The 21,113-nt window shown below is 38.1% G+C and overlaps 1 protein-coding gene across 7 annotated transcripts in view; it reads right to left on the reverse strand.

Moving 5' to 3' along the window:
* Positions 1-1,667: 1,667 nt before the first annotated feature.
* Positions 1,668-21,113, reverse strand: part of CLTC (clathrin heavy chain) — a 77,990-nt gene continuing 58,544 nt past the window's right edge. For 4 of the 7 annotated variants that reach the window (XM_030828382.1, XM_030828380.1, XM_030828381.1 and 1 more), the window contains 17 exons: positions 20,262-20,496; positions 17,936-18,058; positions 16,409-16,554; positions 16,005-16,188; positions 15,644-15,836; positions 14,734-14,891; positions 14,374-14,538; positions 14,158-14,265; positions 13,910-14,077; positions 13,636-13,785; positions 13,416-13,547; positions 13,187-13,297; positions 11,946-12,116; positions 11,364-11,585; positions 10,147-10,167; positions 6,460-6,535; positions 1,668-3,052 (listed from right to left, as the gene is read on the reverse strand). In XM_030828382.1, the coding sequence (XP_030684242.1) occupies positions 2,928-3,052; positions 6,460-6,535; positions 10,147-10,167; positions 11,364-11,585; positions 11,946-12,116; positions 13,187-13,297; positions 13,416-13,547; positions 13,636-13,785; positions 13,910-14,077; positions 14,158-14,265; positions 14,374-14,538; positions 14,734-14,891; positions 15,644-15,836; positions 16,005-16,188; positions 16,409-16,554; positions 17,936-18,058; positions 20,262-20,496 (2,488 nt within the window). In that variant the 3' untranslated portion in view covers positions 1,668-2,927. The remainder of the gene's footprint in view (positions 3,053-6,459; positions 6,536-10,146; positions 10,168-11,363; positions 11,586-11,945; positions 12,117-13,186; positions 13,298-13,415; positions 13,548-13,635; positions 13,786-13,909; positions 14,078-14,157; positions 14,266-14,373; positions 14,539-14,733; positions 14,892-15,643; positions 15,837-16,004; positions 16,189-16,408; positions 16,555-17,935; positions 18,059-20,261; positions 20,497-21,113) is intronic. The other 3 variants (XM_012503303.2, XM_030828384.1, XM_030828383.1) reach the window with 1 other exon arrangement.

A 21,113-nucleotide genomic window follows, 5' to 3' on the forward strand; every position in this document is an offset into this window, starting at 1 on the left:
TGCCAGGGAGAATTTTGGTAATAGGCCCATTTTAAGTGGCTCCACCTCTCTACGGTTAACTGCAATATAAGCAGCATTATAGCACAATCTCAAGGTCTAAGGTCATTGGTGGAGTATTGCGGGCAGAACACTGAAGACAGCCTTGAAAGTTCTAATATTTGATTAATTTAATACACTTTTTTTTTTTTTTTTTTTTTTTTTTTTTGAGACAGAGTCTTGCTCTTTCACCCAGGCTGGAGTGCAGTGGCGCAATCTCGGCTCACTGCAAGCTCCGCCTCCCGGGTTCACGCCATTCTCCTGCCTCAGCCTCTCCGAGTAGCTGGGACTACAGGCGCCCGCCACCACGCCCGGCTAATTTTTTGTATTTTTTAGTAGAGACGGGGTTTCACCGTGGTCTCGATCTCGTGACCTTGTGATCCGCCCGCCTTGGCCTCCCAAAGTGCTGGGATTACAAGCGTGAGCCACCGCGCCCGGCCTAATTTAATACACTTTGCACAGGCATATGACAGCACAGGAGAAAAACTGCAACTGTGAATGATGCCACAATAGCAACTATTTCTAAACAGAATGTTTACTGGCTCCAAAAGTGATGCAACAAAATGCAACGTTAGGACTGAGTTGAACTCAGTGCTAAGTGCATGATTCTGGCTCAGGTAATTTCTGAGGTTTGCCTCAGATAGACTGATGGCTCCAAATTCAAAGATACTGGCATTCCCAACAGGATGGCATGGGGTGGCTAAGTGACTGATCAGTCATGGCATATCTACTAAAAAGAATACTATGAAAATTCTGGCAATTGTGGATATATGCTTGTTTTGTAGTTCATCTGTACTTGGTATTTTGTAGAACGCGTAATCTTATAGTTCTCAAAGTATACTCTGCAGAACCCATGGGGTCTCCACAGAGTCAAAAATGTTTTCAAAATACTATTATTTTTTTTTCTCTGTGTTGATATTTGCACTGATGGTGCAAAAGCAGTGGTGGGGAAAACTGATGGCACCTCCCACAAATCAAAGCAGGGGCACCATTGTATTCTTCACTGACCTGCACTCAAATTAAAAATTAAACACTTTCACTTAATGTCCTGGATGAAATTAAATAGGTTTTTTTGTTTTTTGAGACAAGTCTCGTTCTGTCACCCAGGCTGGAGTGCAGTGATGTGATCTCGGCTCACTACAACCTTTGCCTCACAGGTTCAAGTGATTCTCATGCCTCAGCCTCCTGCCTCCTGAGTAGCAGCTAGGATCTTATAGGCATGCACCGTCACACCTGGCTGATTTTTTGTTTTTAGTGGAGATGGGGTTTCACCATGTTGGTCAGGCTTGTCTCGAACTCCTGGCCTCAGGCAGTCCGCCTGCCTCAGCCTCCCAAAGTGCTGGGATTACAGGCATGAGCCACCCACACCTGGTGGGACAGGGATTTTAAGTGTTAAAAAACTCTTCTGTGGAGCTTATGGTAGGTAATTTGCCGAAGAGAGTTGTAAAGCAGTGCAAGACTAGGCAAGGGGGTATGTGTAGCTATTGAGGATTAAGGGATAGTGAAATGAACTTTAGGAACATTCTCAGCCATAAGCAAGAGCTGGATTCACACAACCAATTTTTCAAAAAAATCAAGATACCCATAAATTGGGCACCTTTATAATTCATGATGAGAAACAGCATGTTAACTACATGTTTAAATATATTTTATTTCAAGTTAATATAACAGCCATGATTTGTTCATTTAAGTGAAATGCTTAGATAAAAACCTCAGGTGTCACTTGGTTAAAATATTGGGGACAGATTAAATGTAAGCCACTATAGTAGTGACTCTGGTTCTTTAGACTATTGCATGTACCTTATTAATGAACTACAGGAATGCACATTGATATAATGCACAATGTCTTCACATGTCTCAATCCTCATTCCTCTTCCTTTCATGCCTCCCTAATGCCTTGTATCCAATATAAAACACAAAAACTACTATTCTTTTGGTTTGAGTGGTATTTAATTAAAACTTCAATTCTATGTTATTTCCACAGTCCAGTAATTTATTTTAAATTTGAGTAATTTCAAATTCCACAAACAAAACTGGAGAACAGCAATATTTTGTTTGAATTTCTCTCTTCTGTACACTCAGTGATCTAAAACACCACAATATCCAACATACACAAACCTCAGGGAAGGGTTAGTAAACACACACAAGATTGGAATCATGGTGCTCTTTGCTCCTGAATGGAATGGTCCCACAGAAAAAGCACAGGATACAGCACAACATAAGGGCACCTGTTACATATGAAGTGAGCAAAACATACTAGCATTTTCTATATGCATAATGGGGAAACCTGCATAGGTTAGAGGGCCTTTTATGCTCATTTAAAAATCAGGCAAGTTGTCTGTAACATTTTTCAAATAATCTGGAAAGCACTGCAATCCAGTGTAGGATGTGCTGATTAGTGTTGTCTTTGTTGGCACTGACAGTCTTGCATGGTCATATGCCAGTATTTTTGCTTTAGCTTTTCTTTGAATAAAACAGATTTAAATGCATTTAGGCAATACGTATTTGTAAGCTGTTTACATACACTAAATTTAAGAGATTCAATATTAGAGTTTCTTTGTTTCTTTAAACACTACAGAGTGCAAATCAGGTTCTTCACAACAGATTGAATATTGAGCAGTTCTTTATAAAGAATGAGGGGGAAGAAAAAAAGCCCAAGTGAATAAAACATTGAAACTATTCCCGTTCAAAAATAAATTCTACAATGATGTGGAATGTGAAATAAGGTTTTAACATAGGTGATCCAAGTTTATAGTTAAAAACAAAAAGGAGTCCTTCATGAAACAAAGGTTACAAGAACACGTTGCCTGTTTCCCCCATTATAAACTGAGAAGTGGGTAGAGACGATGTTTCAGTACGAAAATAGGTGACTACAGGATCAGCTTTTCATCTCACATGCTGTACCCAAAGCCAGGCTGCGGCTGTCCATACGGTGGTGCGGTATAACCATAACCAAAAGGTGCCTGGGGAGGGACGGCAACACTGGGTCCTGCTGTCAGCATCAACTGGGGCTGACCTAAAGTAGAAGAAAACAAAAAGGAGCAGGGGGCAGGGGCAAGGAGGCAGAACAAACTGTTAGCATTTAGAACACTCCAATCTCCTCCACTCTAGCAACATAATCTCAACTTCAAATGAGTTGTATGGGGCGCACATTTGATTGCTACAATTTTGGCATAACAGTCTTACTCTAAGAAGGTTCCTACCTAAAAAGCCAACAAACAGTGCAGGGCCAAAGGCCAGAACTGCTTATGACTGAACACAATATGCCTGATACTCTGTATGCTTGACACATACCTACATGCATATTACACTTCATGACACAATAAAATCAGCACAAGAAAACTTAAGTTTTTTAAAAGACTTTAAAAAAAAAAAAAAAAAAAAAAAAGACAATCTGGCTCTGTTGCCTAGGCTGGAGTGCAGTTGTGCAATCTCGGCTCACTAAAACCTCTGCCTCCTGGGTTCAAGCGATTCTCGTGCCTCAGCCTCCCGAGTAGCTGGGATTACGGTGTGCGCCACCATGTCCAGCTAATTTTTGTATTTTTAGTAGAGATGGGGTTTTGCCATGTTGGCCAGGCTGGTATTCCTGGCCACAAGTGATCAGCCCATCTTGCCCTCCCAAAGTGCTGGGATTATAGGCGTGAGCCACCATGCTTGATCTAAATGACATGTTTTTAACATAACTGAACTTTTAGAGTTACATTTAAATTTCTGATTTAAACACGTCTAAATGGCAATGAAACCAAATTCATTTATAGAAGATCCAGTACTAATTTAGAGACAGCAATTAAATTTAAAATAAGACACATTTGGGCCGGGCGCGGTGGCTCAACGCCTGTAATCCCAGCACTTTGGGAGGCCGAGGAGGGTGGATCATGAGGTCAGGAGTTCGACACCAGCCTGGCCGATATGGTGAAACCCCGTCTCTCTAAAAATACAAAAAAAAATTAGCCAGGCATGGTGGTGCATGCTTATAATCCCAGCTACTCAGCAGGTTGAGGCAGGAGAATCACTTGAAGCCAGGAGGCAAAGGTTGCAGTGAGCCGAGATCACGCCACTGCACTCCAGCCTGGGTGACGGAGGGAGACTCCATCTTGGGGGGAAAAAAAAGACACATTCAGACATTCTTTAGGTATGAAATACATTAGAACATACACCCTCTATCAAATACTATGTTGACACTCTTTCTTGTGAAGTTTAAATAGTTGTTGGCCATGTACAGAAAACATGACCTGTACAGAACTTGGCTTAGAGAGCGAAAACAAGTAACACCTCTCTCTACCCCTACAAAACAAGTATTCTTAACCTCCCACTACAGCGTAAACCTAGATCAAGATTTCTCCTACACAAGGGACTTCATGTCTTTGCTTTTTGTGGTTAACAACCAAAGCTGTCTTCAGCAAACAAATTATTTTTGGAAACCAGTTTTATTTATTTTATTATTATTTTTTGAGACGGAGTCTAGCTCTGTCGCCCAGGGAGTGCAGTGGTGCAATTTAGGCTCACTGCAGCCTTTGCCTCCCAGGTTCAAGCAATTCTTCTGCCTCAGCCTCCCAAGTAGCTGGGACTACAGGAGCATGCCACCATGCCCAGCTAATTTTTGTACTTTTAGTAGAGATGGGGTTTCACCATGTTGGCCAGGATGGTCTTGATCTCCTGACCTCATGATCCGCCCGCCTTGGCCTCCCAAAGTGCTGGGATTATAGGCGTGAGCCACCACACCCAGCCAACAGAAACCAGTTTTTAAAAAGTCATCCCTAATCTTGATAATGACATCTACGTGAAATTCCAACCCAATTTTCAACTACCCATGAAAACACCCTGAAGGCAAGCCAAATTCAGTAGGTAACCCCGAAGTATTACACCCATCTTTTTTGTGTTCCTACTGTGTTTCCTATCTTTCACCTTTAAGGACTTGATGTGTTTCCTATCTCAAACATGTCAAACATCTTGCTCCCATCTCTAAGAACCCACTTTATCAAAACTATCCTGTCCTCGAAGGGGAACATCACACTCTGGGGACTGTTGTGGGGTGGGGGGAGGGGGGAGGGACAGCATTAGGAGATATACCTAATGCTAAATGACGAGTTAATGGGTGCAGGAAATCAACATGGCATATGGATACATATGTAACAAACCTGCACATTGTGCACATGTACCCTAAAACCTAAAGTATAATAATAAAAAAAAAACAAAAAAAAACTATCCTGTCCTCTAAATTCCTAAAGTACTTTTTGTCTACAATAACAAGGAGATAAAACCATAAGTGTATATATTATTATTTGTGTCAGTAGCCTGATATATAATGGATATATATATGTGTGTGTGTATATATATATATATATACATATACATATATGTGTGTGTATATATATATATATGTGTACATACATATGTGTGTATACATATATGTGTGTGTATATATATACATATACATATATATACACACACACACATATATATACATATATATATACATATATATATATACACACACATATATATATTTTTTAAGGCGGAGTCTCGCTCTGTCAGCCAGGCTGGACTGCAGTGGCATGATCTCAGCTCACTGCAATCTCTGCCTCCTGGGTTCAAGCGATTCTCCTGCCTCAGCCTCCCGAGTAGCTGGGACTACAGGCATGTGCCACCACGCCCGGCTAATCTTTTGCATTTTTAGTAGAGATGGGGTTTCACTGTTAGCCAGGATGGTCTCGAGCTCCTGACCTTGTGATCCACCCGCCTCAGCCTTCCAAAGTGCTGGGATTATAGGCATCAGCCACCACACCCAGCCATAATGGTCATATTTTTATGTTCCCTCACCTGGTTCTTGTGCTTCTACCTATACTCTTCAAATTGATTGTTCAAATGAATCTGTTCACCAACTATGAAATGGAAAGGAGCAGTGATTCAGACATGTAGGTTTAAGAAGACATGAAATTGTCTTAAATATTCACTTGAGAGTTTGAAGATCCTATCTCTCTGGAAAGTTCTCAAATGGAAACTCTACCCAGTTCTCTGCCCCAGTTAGAATTTAAAATGAGGATGTATTCTTTATGTAAAGCATACTAAAGACAGCCTTGGCATATTCTCTCACCTTTTGCTCTTTTGCAAATGGAATTCATCAATATTTCTTTTTCAGTAATTTATGAGCAGGTAATGCGTGAGGGACCAGATGATAGGAAAGATTTGTGTTACGATTTTAAATGACTGTTTTTGAGTTTTCTTGTATTTAAGATTATTTTAGTGAATAATACCAACACCTGCTGTATGACTTCTCAGAAAAAAAAATCAGACAGTAGAGAGCAGTATTTCTTAGAAAGCCTTTTGCACTTTAGAAGCTTGTTGTATTCTATTTTGAGGCACAGTCTCTAAATAATTAAATACTTGTCTAATGAATTTTTTGAGGTTACAGAGAGAGATTACCATAAACAATGGGTTGTGTCTCTGTAGCTTGTTCTTCTTCTTTTCTCAGTGATTCTGAAGCATCTAATTTATCCACCTGGAGAAAAACACATCGTGTTAATTAGCACCCCAAAAGTATTATAAACCTAGGTTTATGGCAGAAAGTGGAAAAGCCTTAGTATGTTAAATTCTGTCAAAATAAAACAGACTAGAAAGAACATTCTCAGGCCCCCTCAAATTCAATGGCAATGTTCATACTTCAGTCCAGGTGGTTTTCAGCACTGTCATTATAAACCCTCAGGAAGGAGGGATTTATAAATGCCATAAAAGCTCACACCAGACTAAAACTGGGCATGCTAGGATGCAGCCTGAGGGAGGGAGAAAACGAGAAGGAACCACTTTTCAAATGAAGTTTAAAACTGATCAGAGGTAATAATGAACTCACAGTCTGGCAATACTTCCCTCCCCAAAGGAAATGGTATTCAAAAAGTGAAATGAGCCTAGTGACTGGACAGGTATTTGAGCAGAATAAGCTATTCTTTTGCCAGTTGTGTATAGCTTCTGATGGTATTGGTTACAGCTGCAGACTGAAGTTTAAGATTCAAGTGGCTCCATATTCAATCTTTTTGTATAAAGAAAGGCTGCATGTTTTAATACTGGGTGGGCTCTGTTATCTAAGAAGTAATCAGGAAAGCCTGATTTTGTCCCAAAAATGTTTGCTTTTAATTAAGCCAAAAGTAAATGGCTACTATATGCTAGCTACTCTTCAAAGTGGATAGTATCAGACAGAAGTAATTCTGTAGAGCAGTCCAAATGTATTAGTGAAAGAAAGGAATTAGAATGCCTGGATCCTTCTACTAACTAGTTGTGTGACCTTGGCAAACCATTGCACTGGCCCTCAAATTTCCTTCTCTATATAATGAGAAGATTGAACAAAATGATCTGCAGTTTCTTCTAGGGCTAACATGATTTGATTCTGTAATTCTGTAATGAATTAGAGAGAAGTGACATTACAACCCTGGGACTAAAGAATCTCCTTCACTATACAAATTCCATTGCACCTTTTACACTGTATTTGTCTTTCAATATTTAAAAGCTGGTCTCTCAACCAAAGCCTTATACTTGGTCTATCATTATACCTAAGTAAAACTGAATTTCAAATCTCAATGTTATCTATTACTGGTGGTTTTCAATGTCATAAATGTGCTGGATGAGACGGGGGGCCAAAGTGCAGGGGGAAACACTTTATGAATGTTCACTGCATGTTCTTCAAAAAGGCAAATTGTGAAAAATCACTCCAAAAAAAAAAAATTGTAGACTTCAGTGGAAAAATTTGTAAAAACCAGGTCCTAAAAAGATTAAGGCAGCACCTCATTTCTATTTGAAACGATTGAAAAAGTATCTTTCAGTCTTCACATAGGCCATTAAGGTTAGGGCACTGTTTTATATTTAATTGTTTCATATTAAATACCATAAATATGAGTCTAATCCACCTTAATTTGTTAGGGAACTGAAAGTTTGAGAAAAGTAAGCCTAAGTAGGCTCCTTCAGATGAAATGTGGTTTTTCTAGCCTAAGAAGATGGATTAGTTTACTTTTATACACTATTATCCTATCTTATAGTCTAAATGATGTGTTACAAATTACCCTAATATCAAATTAAAGACTATTATGTAGTATAAGTACCATATGAAATGTCCATTTTTTGGCATCCACACTTAGAACAAAAATTATTAGTTATAGAACTTAAAGCACAGCTCTGTGCCATCAAGGGTCAGATGGGGTTTTGCTAACTAACCAGTATTCAAGAATGAGCTACATAAGTTATAAAGAAAAATACATGGATGCCTGTACATTAGTAACTTCTAAGAAAAAAGAAGAAAAATGAAACAAGCAAAAAGCCACCACTGCATAATACATTTCCGGACTTTCAAGGAAAAGAATCTGAAGTGAACATGTGTTTAAAAGTTAAGGTCTGAATCAGATGTTGAACACAGAAGTCCTATTAGAGAAACACATGGAAGACTTAGAAGAGCTGGCAATATCACAATGCCCTGGCATACACATAGGAAGTCTGGGCATAGGGGGAAGAATTCTGAAGGAATAGCATCAAGCTAAGCAAAAAATTTTGATTCTTCTATAAAATGGGACAGCCTCTGGCACAGGGACTTTCCATTTTTGTTTCCACTGATCCAATTTAGATTGCTCAAAAAAAAAAAAAAGCAGAGAAGGCTTTTAAGAACACAAGCTTTTGTTAAGAGCTGTAACAAAAGTTTCTGATCCTTGGATTTAAAAAGAAAAATTACAGGTAAGCATGTCAATGAATTCAGTTCCATCTGTACTACTGAAAATTCACTAAAATGTAAAAGGCTTTTCCACAAAGACTGCAATATGCTGCAGAGGAAAAGTAACATGCAGTCAGTTATTTTGGTGTATGTGTGCATGAAAAAAAGGCAAAAGTACTGAAGCAAGAAGTGAGATCTGAAGATGACTTGCTATACAGGCTCTCAAGAAACACACACAGCCCACAGCAATGCTATAAGAGTTTCAAAAATAGTATGATGTAATTGCAATGACTGTTGTACATGCTTCATTTAAAACAATGCATAACACTGCAGTTCAATTACCTGTTTTTCACACACACGCTTTCTAACTGCCTTGCTTACTAGCTGCTGAAGGGTCTCACACACAATGCATTTTACTCAGGTTTGCCCTAAGTTCCAGTGGTGACTCCAGTTTGGTTCAATATAATCCCAAGGCATTGTCCCCCACCCAAATTCTTTTAAATTTGTTTCAACTCTCCTTTACCTTCCCACCCTTTTCTAACCACAATTTGATAACAGACGTAAGTTTGTTCCATTTATATTGGGATGGAGACAAGCCAATGAAGGGGAAGCAGCAACCAAAAGGTGCCTGAATTTGACATCCTTGGACAAGCCAACTGATAAATAGGAGAGCAAATTTTAGGTAGCTTCAGAGGTACGCCTTATTACAGAAAGTAGAAGTTAATACTTTGTTAAAAATAATTCATGTTGCTTAGCAACAATTATAGCAAGCTTGGCTCTCGTGATTAAAAAGGTTTTGATTCCTCTTAAAAATGGACTAGCACCATTAGAACTGGACACCTGGAGAAACATGAGGAAAGTCTCTTCGGAAGCAGCTAGTATCTCTTGTATCTACTTTCAGCAAAAAATTAGTAAGAATCAAGAGATCAGAAACTGGATCACAGTCCTTCAATACAAAAAAAAAAAAACCCCAAAAAGCCTTTTAGGGCATGTATATAAATTCAACAACTGTCAGGCAAGCTCACAAAGTAAAACCAGAGGCTGTTTTAATTTACTTCAAGTATTATGATAGTCCTATTATGGTCCAGATACCCTGACAGGGAAGAGAAATTTCCTGTTACTTTGAAATTAATATGGAAACTCACCATACTCAGTTTTTCATAATATATTTAAGAGAGACTGTGAACCAACTACTGATTAGCCTCCTGCCCTTCCTAAAGCCTATTAGCCGATTAGTAGCAAACATCTACTAATGTCCTACAGCTCTATTAAAGTTATGTTTCAAGGGACTTGCAGAGGCTTTAGTGAAAATTTATTGGGGGGAAAAAGCAGCAGCAGCAGTGTAGAAAAGGAAGGAAAAAAATCATGCAAATTCCTTAGACTTAGTCCTCCAGACTTAAAGATGGAAAAGAATCAACTTTCACCTTTTCCTTTATTGCATCAACCTGCAAAGGAATTCAGAAGGTGCAGCTTAGAAAAAAAATCAAATTCCATATTGAGCATAAAAAGGTATAGAATCAGCAACAAAGGTTTAGGGAAGAAACATCTAACCACTAAAAAGGTATGAGAGAAGTGAAAATAAAGGGCATACTGGAAGCAAAATTTAGAATTTTCTGTAACTTCAAAGCTTACTGCAGAAGAATTTATGCTACAGTATGAAAGAAAGCAGCTTAATCGCTAGTAAAATTCACAGCACTTAGGTTAACAGCAGCTTAGAGACAGGTCTCACAAGTTGGCATTATGTTTAAGAAGCTATTCTCATCTATGGCTAAGATAAGGCAACATGTTTTTTCTCTTACATTGAATACAGAAAATGTTAATTCTTTAAAAACTTTAAACAGACACAATGGTATCTAATTAAATGGTATCCTGAGGAAAAATTCAGTATGGTAGGGGTTGTTGGTAGCACTTCTTCACCGTCCCCTCCAAACCCCCCAACTCAGGCAGGCTGAAGGAATCAGATGTGAGACTCTGATTTTAATCATGCTTTTTGCTTTGACGAAAAGGATCCTCTAAAACCATTTAAAAATGTTCTACAGAGAGAAAGCTAGTAACTGCTGAAGATAGGGTAAGCAAATTCGTACATCAAAAAGGGACACTAAGATGAATAGTGAATGTTATAAGGCGATTAGACCCCCAGCTTGTTTTTTTTTCCCGTGTTCACCTCCTATGATATTTTTAAATCAGGGGTTAAACTATCAAAGAAATTGTGAAGATTAAAAGGATGTTAAGAATATACATGCAGCTTCCCCAGGGGAAACAGGCATAGACATCATTAAAGTCAGGAACCAACCAAATAAAAGGGAATCTACAATACTAGTTATGAATATTTGAGTTATAAGAACTGATTTTGAGAAAAATACTATTTTGAAATAAAATTTATCGAAGTTTTTTAAATAAAAAAATATAGATTATTTTCACCCTCATAAATACACTGAGGGTAAACAGCTACATTTGAGTTCCCCTTCCAATCAGTGTCATTTGTCAGCTATTAAAAAAAAATTTCAAAAGAACAGGAATATTTTATGATCAACTAAATGACTTACTTCTACTAAAGAAAAAAACATTTTAAAAAATTAATGTGCATGTAGAATTTTACATGCAAGAAAACTAGTTCTGAATACACTTAGATAGTCATTACCTTTGTCAAGTATTCCTTCATGACCTGGATGAAATAGGGCATGGCAAAATCCATGATATTGTGCCTCCATGCAGTTTCTAGGACGACATCTGGCCTTAAAAGATCGTAACAGGTAAACAGACAAGCTCCAAAGCACTCTCTTTTTTCTTCCTGCAAAAACCACTGCAGGAGTTCTTCAGCCAACTCAGTATCTTTAGATTCAGAAGCATACTGCATTGCATCCTATTCAAGGAAATAGTGAAAGTCAAAAACATTAGACCCCACATACTAAACCAGTAAACCAAGAAAAACAATGGAAACTTTCCAATATAAATCTGGTTTTGCAAGGGGAAAAAAGCCTCCTAGTTGTATCATTTAAATTAAAATTTTCAAAGAACAGATAAGCTAAAGGCTTTTTTTTCCCCAGACAAGTTTGACCTTAACATAAGAGAGCCCCTAGAATCAAGAAGTCCATTAACTTAAATTGCCTTAAAGTCAGCTCTCATATTCACAAAACCAATACTTTTATTTATAGATTATAATCACTTGTAACACCATTTTAGGCCTGGTTTAAAACAGCCCCCGCCCCGCAACTTTATCAACCTTGTAAAGGCTGTCTTTCTTGCACAGCTCTACACTCTGTTTCCAGCGATTGTTGCCTTTGAAGAGATAAGCAGCAATTCTCCTGAACTCAATGAGTTCATGTTTTTCCAAACGCTGAGCAAGCGAGATATTGTCAAAGTTGTCATAAGCATCTATTGATGTTCGCAGAGCCTTAAAAAAAAAGCCATCCAAATGCCAGATCAGTATTTTGTTTAACATTATATTCCGTTCTCGATCAATGAGCTGAGCCCCTTAGATGGTAACATGTAATATGATACCTAGATTCAAGCATCAAAAGGTATGGTTTTCATTTTACCTAAAGATACCATTTTCTCCAAGATTTTCAGTATCAAGGGCTAACATATGGCTATGAAATGGACAATATTTCTAATTTGGAGGGCAAGATTTTTTTTTTTTTTTTTGAGATGGAGTCTCCCTCTGTTGCCCAGGCTGGAGTGCAGTGGTGATGCAATCTGGGCTCACTGCAACCTGCCTCTAGGGTTCAAGCGATTCTCCTGCCTCAGCCTCCCGAGTAGCTGGGACCACAGGCATGTGCCACCACACCCGGCTAATTTTTTTTGTATTTTAGTAGAGACGGGGTTTCATTGTGTTAGCCAGGATGGTCTCGATCTCCTGACCTCGTGATCCGCCCGCCTCGGCCTCCCAAAGTGCTGGGATTACAGGCGTGAGCCACCGTGCCCGGCATGGAGGGCAAGATTCTGTGCTCTAGAGAAACTTCTGATAAAACTCAGCATGGCAGCAGTACAGATCTGCATGCGCTGAGCCTCAAAGAAAATCAAGAAAGAAAAAAAGGCAAGTAGCTTAAGCTTAACTCTACTTCACTTTTGCTTATGTGAAATCCTTCATAAGAGAAAGTTTATACAAATACTAATAAAACAGTAGGCAAGAAAAATGGTGAATAAATATAGTTAATACCAAATAAATTTTATGAACTAGTTAAGTGGTCAAAGACATTTTTGACTCTACCTACAATCTAGATGTTAGAGATAATCATATCATTTTTTCAAAAGCAGTATCTTATACAAGATCTGAGCAAAATTCTGAAAACTTGGCACTTAATTAGAAGTAAGATTTATCAATCCTGAAATCTTACTAAATTTAGATCCTAGGTATGCAAGCACCTACTGTTTACAATCCTAAAGGATAATGGCTTTATAAAAAAATGGGAAAACGTAACTTTATGAGTCTTGAGATTATGTGCAAGAATCAAAAGGTTTTACCTGATAATCTTCTTCTGTAATAAAAAGGTTGTTCAGTGATTCATTCACAGATTTGTTGTTATGGTTCTGAACTGAACGCAAATATGGTTTCACCAGTGGTAGCTGTTTAACCTTTAAAATAAAGAGTTTGTTACAAATATAGCACATTATTGAAGTCCCAGGGACAAAAGTTACCAAAGTATGTCCTAATTCCTTGCTATGAAGCTTTGGTTTAAAATTATTACTTTACCTTGCTGAAATAATTGACTGCACGAGTGTGATCCAACCGTGGAGACAGCACCATCAGCAAATCATTTAACAACAGAGGCTTGAATTCTAAGTAGAACTGTATTGCTCTGTAGTATAGTTCCACATTGGCAACCTACGATGGGAAAATCCATACATAAGTCAGTTACTTCCTAATGAGCTTTCTCCTTCTGAATCCTTCATCTTCTGAAGAAAGTACACACCTTGGTAATGATATCTTTGAATTGCCCTTCTTTCCAGGCATCAGTTGGATGATTCATCATGGTAATTATGGCATTATCATATTCTTCATACTTGTCATACAAAAACACCAGTTCTGCCCAAAGATGAGCTTGTTCTGCAGCTCTTAGCACCTGCACAAGAAAGACTTAATTGCTTTAGATATGAGTCTAGTTAACAGCCTTAAAAAGAATAAGATATTTTGAAGTATTAGTTTTAACTACACAATTGCTTCACTGTGTTACAATGACTGGTTACCTTGGGAATATTCACTCTAGACCAGAACAGCTCCAGGTGCTCCCTCATTTTCTGAGGCTTAAATTTAGAGTATAGAATAGCTAATTCGGTAAACATTCCCATGTGAGCTCGCTCAAGTCCCAGTGCTGCTTCCAACATGGTAATCAGCTCTTCAAAATAGCCACGATCCTGAACAAGAGAAATGTGCAGTTAAAGATAAGCATATCTATGGTAAAAGATCTCAGGTCATATAAAAGTCTCGTTAATACCTGATAGTAGTTGATAAGTTCTTCTAATTCATCTGCGTGTACAACAATATGAAGTCCACACATCTGAGCAAGACGGAATTCTTTCCCATCTACACAGGCGAAGCAGACCTAGAATAAACATTTCCTTTCTGTGAACTCAAATGTAAACATGGCTAGTTATTTAAACTAATGTTTAAAGAGCATTTAATTCTTCACTCAAACTTGGGTTTAGATTACCTCTTTCCATGTTCGAGTACTGTTAGCTTTCCTAGCCCCATCAACAGCTGCCTGATATTCACCCAGGTGAACCAGGGTAGATGCCAAACGTCCAAAATTGGAAACATTATTGTACAACAACTTAGCAGCATCATACATTTTTTCATCATAACAACGGTCACCAACCTGGAAAAAAAAAGGTAACCCACATCAGCAAGATATTAGTGTGAGCTTAATCCTCTTTTCAAATTCGTATCTTAACAATGAGAAATAATTTGTTTTCCTATAGATTTTTCAATTTTTCAGTTATGATGTTTTTGATCCTACCAAGCTAATCAAGTAGCCCAACTAGTTTTTCTTAAATCTGAAAAGGAAACCCACTTGTTGGATATGAGCATTATTTGGTCCATTGATAAATTCTTCTAACTCTGCAAGGCGGTTTGTTTTAGCCAGCGCGAATATCAGTTCTGTCTCCACGTAGGACTCTCGAGCCTTCTTACGGGCCATCTGCAAGTACTTCACCAGTTCTTCCCAGTTTCCTAAGTATAGAAAAAGAAAAAATATATACAAACACTAACATCCTAGTTTATCTTTCACCTAAGTAAATGAAAATTGCATTCATTTCCTTTTCAAGGAAACATGGATAATGACAAATGTAAACCATGCAATATTTCACTTCTGTATTATCACGGACCAAATGAATAGATGAATTCTCTTTTTCCTTAAAGTTTTAAGATTAGAGCACTATCAGGATTTTATGAGACTTCAAAAACAGAAAATTCATCTTCCCCACTTGTAAGTTTTGTGAACTTACAAATTCACAAAATGGCCGGGCGCGGTGGCTCAAGCCTGTAATCCCAGCACTTTGGGAGGCCGAGGCGGGCGGATCACGAGGTCAGGAGATCGAGACCATCCTGGCTAACAGGGTGAAACCCCGTCTCTACTAAAAATACAAAAAATTAGCCGGGCGTGTTGGCGGGCGCCTGTAGTCCCAGCTACTCGGGAGGCTGAGGCAGGAGAATGGCGTGAACCCCGGGAGGCAGAGCTTGCAGTGAGCCGAGATCGCGCCACTGCACTCCAGCCTGGGGGACAGAGCAAGACTCCGTCTCAAAAAAAAAAAAAAAAAAAAAAACAAATTCACAAAATACAGCCTCTTTTTATCTGGACTAAGATGGAGCACTAAAAGAAACCATGCAGTATCTAACTCTTCTACAATTCAGAACAGACAGATATCTTAATGCTCAGCTTAATCATTTTATGAGGTCTCAATACATAAGGTAAGAAGTCATACCACTAGTATTGGCAGCCTGAACAACTTCCATATAGGAGGAAGGATCATCTGCTTTGATGTAAGAATCAATGGCTTCTTTCACCATTCCTTTCTGCAACTGGGCTTTTGCAAGTTGACTCCAGACCGCAGGTTCATTGCAACGTTCAGCAAACTCATATGCCCGATCCAAGTTTCCAATATGCTCAATTAAGACCTAAGTACCCAAGTTTGAAATTAGGGTTAGAGTAAAATCAATCCTACCCAAAGCAATTACATTTAAGCTGTTAGTATTTTATTGCTCTTCTATTGCTGTAGCAACCAATTAGGCCCACCCTCATAGCACAGTGTTTAGTAATTCAACTTAGGTAATCTGAAGATTTACCTGAACTGCTGAAGTATTGACATCAAATTTCCGGAAAATGGCAAATGCTTCTTCAAACAGCTCATTGCTGATGGCGATATTGGCAATATCTGGGGCATCATAATTATCCAGGCGGTTAATATACTCCATAACACGTGTACGGTCAGCCTTAATTGCAGTGAGGATAAGGAGGTTTTGCAGATTCCTTTAAGAAAAAAAAAGAATATTTTAAGTTTATCAGACATAAAAAATAACCACTGTGACTAACAAAGAGGTTTCTGTCTCAGGAGGTAGGGCGGCGGGGAGGATATTAGAAGAGTGAGAATTCAGGCAACTTTCTCTGATCTTTTTGTTCCTTCCCAAAACTGATGGGCCGTTATTAAAGACTGACTATAAATAGCCAATGGATCCCTCTGAAAGCATACCTGTGTTCACTGAATACAGAGTTATCAAGGACAATTTTCTCCAGCAGTTCAATGAGTTCATTAGGAAGGTCTGCAGTCATGAAAGCCTTGACAGTTACTGACACTTCTTCAGGGTCCTGAGTCTCAGACAAAGCTGTTTGTACAACCTACAGAGGATATATGGGACATAAGTACTGGGAATCAAGTTGGTTTTAAATAAGGGTAAGTTGGCCTCTCAGTAGAAAACTTGAAATAGGCAGAAAAGAATGAAGTAGGAAAAAGACCTTTAAATTTACACAGAGAGGTCTTTCTACACAAATCTATACAATATGTATAATTCTTTTCTGTTGAAAAATTACTCTAATTATATAATTTCTATCTTTTCCCTGATTAAAACATTATCCAGGCTAGCAATCATCATTATCACTTTAATGGCTACACATAATTCAAAATTCAGCTACACAGATGTGGAATTAAAAATATCGGTAATTCTTCTGGTTTTGGCTATTTGCATGGTTTTCTGGATGCTGCAATGATTTCCAACCACCACCCCCACCCCCACAACCTTCCCCTAGGAAGCTTTGTAACTACTTGGGAATGTTCCTTAGAAGTGCTTCCTAGGAAAGGAATGAAATATTAATAGCCTTCAACCTATTTGTTTCTAAAATGTTTTATTTATACTTATCTCAGGAGAATTTTAAGACTCATTACAACAACTCTATTTTTAGAGCTTTTAAAATATGTTGTCTATTTTATTTAGGTATAAAACTCCATCTCATTTGCAGTTCTATACTTCTTATTAGTAAGATATAACACTGATGCACTTGGTCTTTTGTATTTTCTCTTATCCTTATATTTTTCTGACTTATTATCTTGAAGTTTCCAATTTAGCCACTTAAGTGTTAATAATAGCCATCTTTAATGTTTAGTTTGTTATTTTCCTTTTAAACTATGATGAACCGAGAGTTTTATATAATTAAGTCAGGTCTTTTGGGATGTGTTTTCTTTTTTTTTTTTTTTTTGAGACAGTCTTGCTCTTATCACCCAGGCTGGAGAGCAATGGCGTGATCTCGGCTTACTGCAACCTCCACCTCCCAGGTTCAAGTGATTTTCCTGCCGAGTAGCTGGGTTACATGCGCCTGGCTAATTTTTGTATTTTTAGTAGAGATGGGGTTTCACCACGTTGGCCAGGCTGGTCTCAAACTCCTGACCTGAGGTGATCCACCCACCTCGGCCTCCCAAAGTGCTGGAATTACAGGCGTGAGCCACCGCACACGGCTTATTTTTCTTAATGTATGTTATATACATATTTATACTTATATAAATGTACATTCATTTGTATATAATGTATATAATCAATTTACATTCATTATATACAAATGAATGTAAATTGAATGTATATAAATTTTAATTTTCTTCTACTTTGTATTGCTTTCTCTGATAGTTAAATATGATCCATTTGAGTACATGATGAGGGAAAGGATTGTATTCATAGTTAAAAATGTGTAATTTTTACTGACAGGCCATAAACACATTTGCCAATGTTACCTGGTCAATTAGGGGTCTCCTGTAAGGATTGCTTTCCAGCAGCACGCTGCCCCACAATTCTGGATCCTTTCGACGTACCAGGTAGCGAGAAAGACTTTTGAAGAGGGAATTCTCATTGCAAACCTAAAGAAGATATGACAGATTAATTTCAAGGTAAAAAGTAAAAGACTTTTTATAGCATTTTAGAGGTTATTTCCCATCTTTTAAACTATGTTTATTGATAATCTTACTGATATTGGATCTAGTTTTGGACTTTGATTCATGTACCAGTAATATACTGTTTTAATTATACAGACTTTGTAATATACAGTTCAACATCTGGTAAGACTAGTCCACTTTTACAGTTTTCAGTGTTTTACTAGCTGTTTTTGTGTGTTTATTTTTCCATGTGTGTATGCAAATGTATGTACATAAATGAGCATATGTATATACATAAATGTAACTAAGCTCTGACCACTGAAAGATCTTAGAAGCAAATACACTTAAGCTCAGATCTTGACTTCTAATATTTTCAGAAAATAGGAGTCTTGCTCTGTTGTCAAGGTTGGAGAGTGCAGTGTTGCGATCATAGCTCACTGCAACATTGACCTCCTGGGCTCAAGTGATCCTGCTGCCTCAGCTTTCTGGGTAGCTTCAAACCAAGTGCATGGCACCTCCCCCAGCTAATTATGTAATTTTTTGTAGAGATGGGGCTCGCTATGTTGCCCAGGCTGGTTTCAAACTCCTGGGCTCAAGTGATCCTCCTGCCTTGGCCTCCCAAAGTGCTGGGATTCTAGGAGTGAGCCACTCACCTGGCCCAGATCTTGGTTTCTAATGCCCCAGTAAAAGGTTCCCTAGAGAAATGACTGACTCCAGGGCTGCAGAAGGTACAAAATGAGCTTGGTGTATTGTGTGCCAGAAAATAAGTTAGTGCTCAAAGAACAATGAGCCCATGACACAAAGACACACACTGAAGAGGTTCTCACCAGCCAAAACCGGGACAATTTGAGCATCAAAATAAATAGCAGTGAACTGTAGCCCATCGAATAAAATCCAAGAGTTCATGAATGCATGAGTGCTAACTGACAAATGTGGAGAAACTGCTGGAGTTCGAAAAATTTTCATTTTGCAACCAACACATTAAGAATGGTTTAAGCAAGAATCAACAGATGCTAAATTAAGGGAGAGGGTAAGAGGATATTTGCATGTCCTACTACAGACTACTTATAGACTGTTTAATATCTGCAAGAGGGTAATAATTATATAACAAAGACATGTTACAACTTGATAAAAACTGACAAAGGGGACACATGAACACCGCGTGCTTCCAGATATAATACCAAGAGAAAAACAAACCACCACTGAAGCAGTACTCTGGGTGGAAACGTATAATCTAAATCTAATCATCAGGGACCATCAGAGGAACTCAAAGTGAGACACATTCTATTTTTTAAAAAGAGACTTTACATTTAGATGAAATATAGAGAATAGGCAAATCCATAGAGACCGTATAGTCTGGTGGTTGTCAGGGGCTGGGAGGAGGGGGTATGTGGAGGAACTGTTTAATGAATACAGGGTTTCCTTTTGAAGTGATGAAAACTTGTAACTAGATAAAGGTGATTATGTAACATTGTGAATGTACTGAATGCCACTGAATTGTTCACTTTAAAATGGTTAATTGGATGTTCCTTTAAATTTCACCTATATAAAATAGTTACAAATAGAAAAAGCAACTATCGTTTACAAAGATATCAGCGTCATAAAAAAAGACTGAAGAACCATTCCAAAGTACAGGAGACTAAAGACATGAAAACTACATGCCATATATGACCTTAGACTAGAGGGGAAAAAACTGCTACAAAGGACATCATTGGTTAATTGACAAAACTAGAATAGAACAGGTTTTTAAAGGTATCCTATCAATGTCAAACTGACTGAAGCTGGTATCTTTCATGTGGTTAATGAAAGAGAATATCCTTATTCTTAGGCCATATACTCTGAAGGGGTATAAGGCCATGATGCATTCAACTTATTCCCACATGGTTAAAAAATAGTATGTGTGTGTATACACGTATGTATGAATGGTGTGCCTGACTGTAAGAGTGTGAGAACACAAATGGTAAGGCTAGTGGGGTTAAAACATTAGCAAGTCAATCAGAATAAAGGGTATATAGACTTTATCCACTATTTGGGCACTTTCAGATTCCAAACTTTATTTCCAAATAAAGTTTTAAAAAAGCACCCACCGTCCCCAATTGTCCCATATTACCTAAAATCACCCTGAAACTCTCATACAACAGGTTTTTAAAAATGCAGCTTTTTTACATATTTAGCTAGCAGTACTCACATTAATAAGTTCCAGATCACATTGGCCACGTTCATAAGCAACACAGGCCAGATGTGGATCTCTCTTCTCACAATACTTTCCAACAACGCGACTGTCATAGTAGGGATTTTCACGAAGAAATCTCTCCGGGTTGTTATTACTGTCTATGTAGATTTTGGCTAAGGCATTGTGAGTAGCAGGCTCCTCACAGCCCTCATGAATTCTGGCCTCTAGCCAAGGCAGAAGCAGTTTCAATCTAGGAAAAAGGGAAAAAAACCTCACACACACATACTGTATTATAAATAACACACTCTTGACATGCTAACTATGTAAATACCTTATGGTCTATAATGTGCTTTCACATTACTTTTTTCCCCCCGAGTATTGCTACATTGCCCAGGCTGAAGTGCAGTGGCTATTCACAGCCACAATCATTGTGCACTACAGCCTTGGGCTCAAGTGATCCTAGCACCTCAGCCTCCCAAGTAGCTGGTACTATAGGTGCAAGCCACTGTACCTGGCTTTACATTAATTTTAATTATCAGTGATCCTATTATAAATTGGGAAATTAAGACTCAAAAGATGATTGAGTTGTCCAAGAATAAAAAGAAGGTATATAAGGCTATTTTTCACTCTCCCAGATTTATCTGCTATATGATATACTTACCTGCTTATATCTGAATAAAAGATTAGAGATTCATAGTCCTTTCTTTATAACACACAAAGTATCTAGACTTCGGAAAATTTTGTTTGTGGATAGGATGGGGATGTGATATTACATAGGCCAGATTATCTGAAAGTTCTTTCAGCTTTAACACAATTAACATACAGCATTACCTACAGCCAAACCCTAAATACATATTGGGAATAAAA

Source organism: Nomascus leucogenys, chromosome 14 (genome assembly GCF_006542625.1).
Source record: "Nomascus leucogenys isolate Asia chromosome 14, Asia_NLE_v1, whole genome shotgun sequence".
Lineage (NCBI taxonomy): Eukaryota > Metazoa > Chordata > Mammalia > Primates > Hylobatidae > Nomascus > Nomascus leucogenys.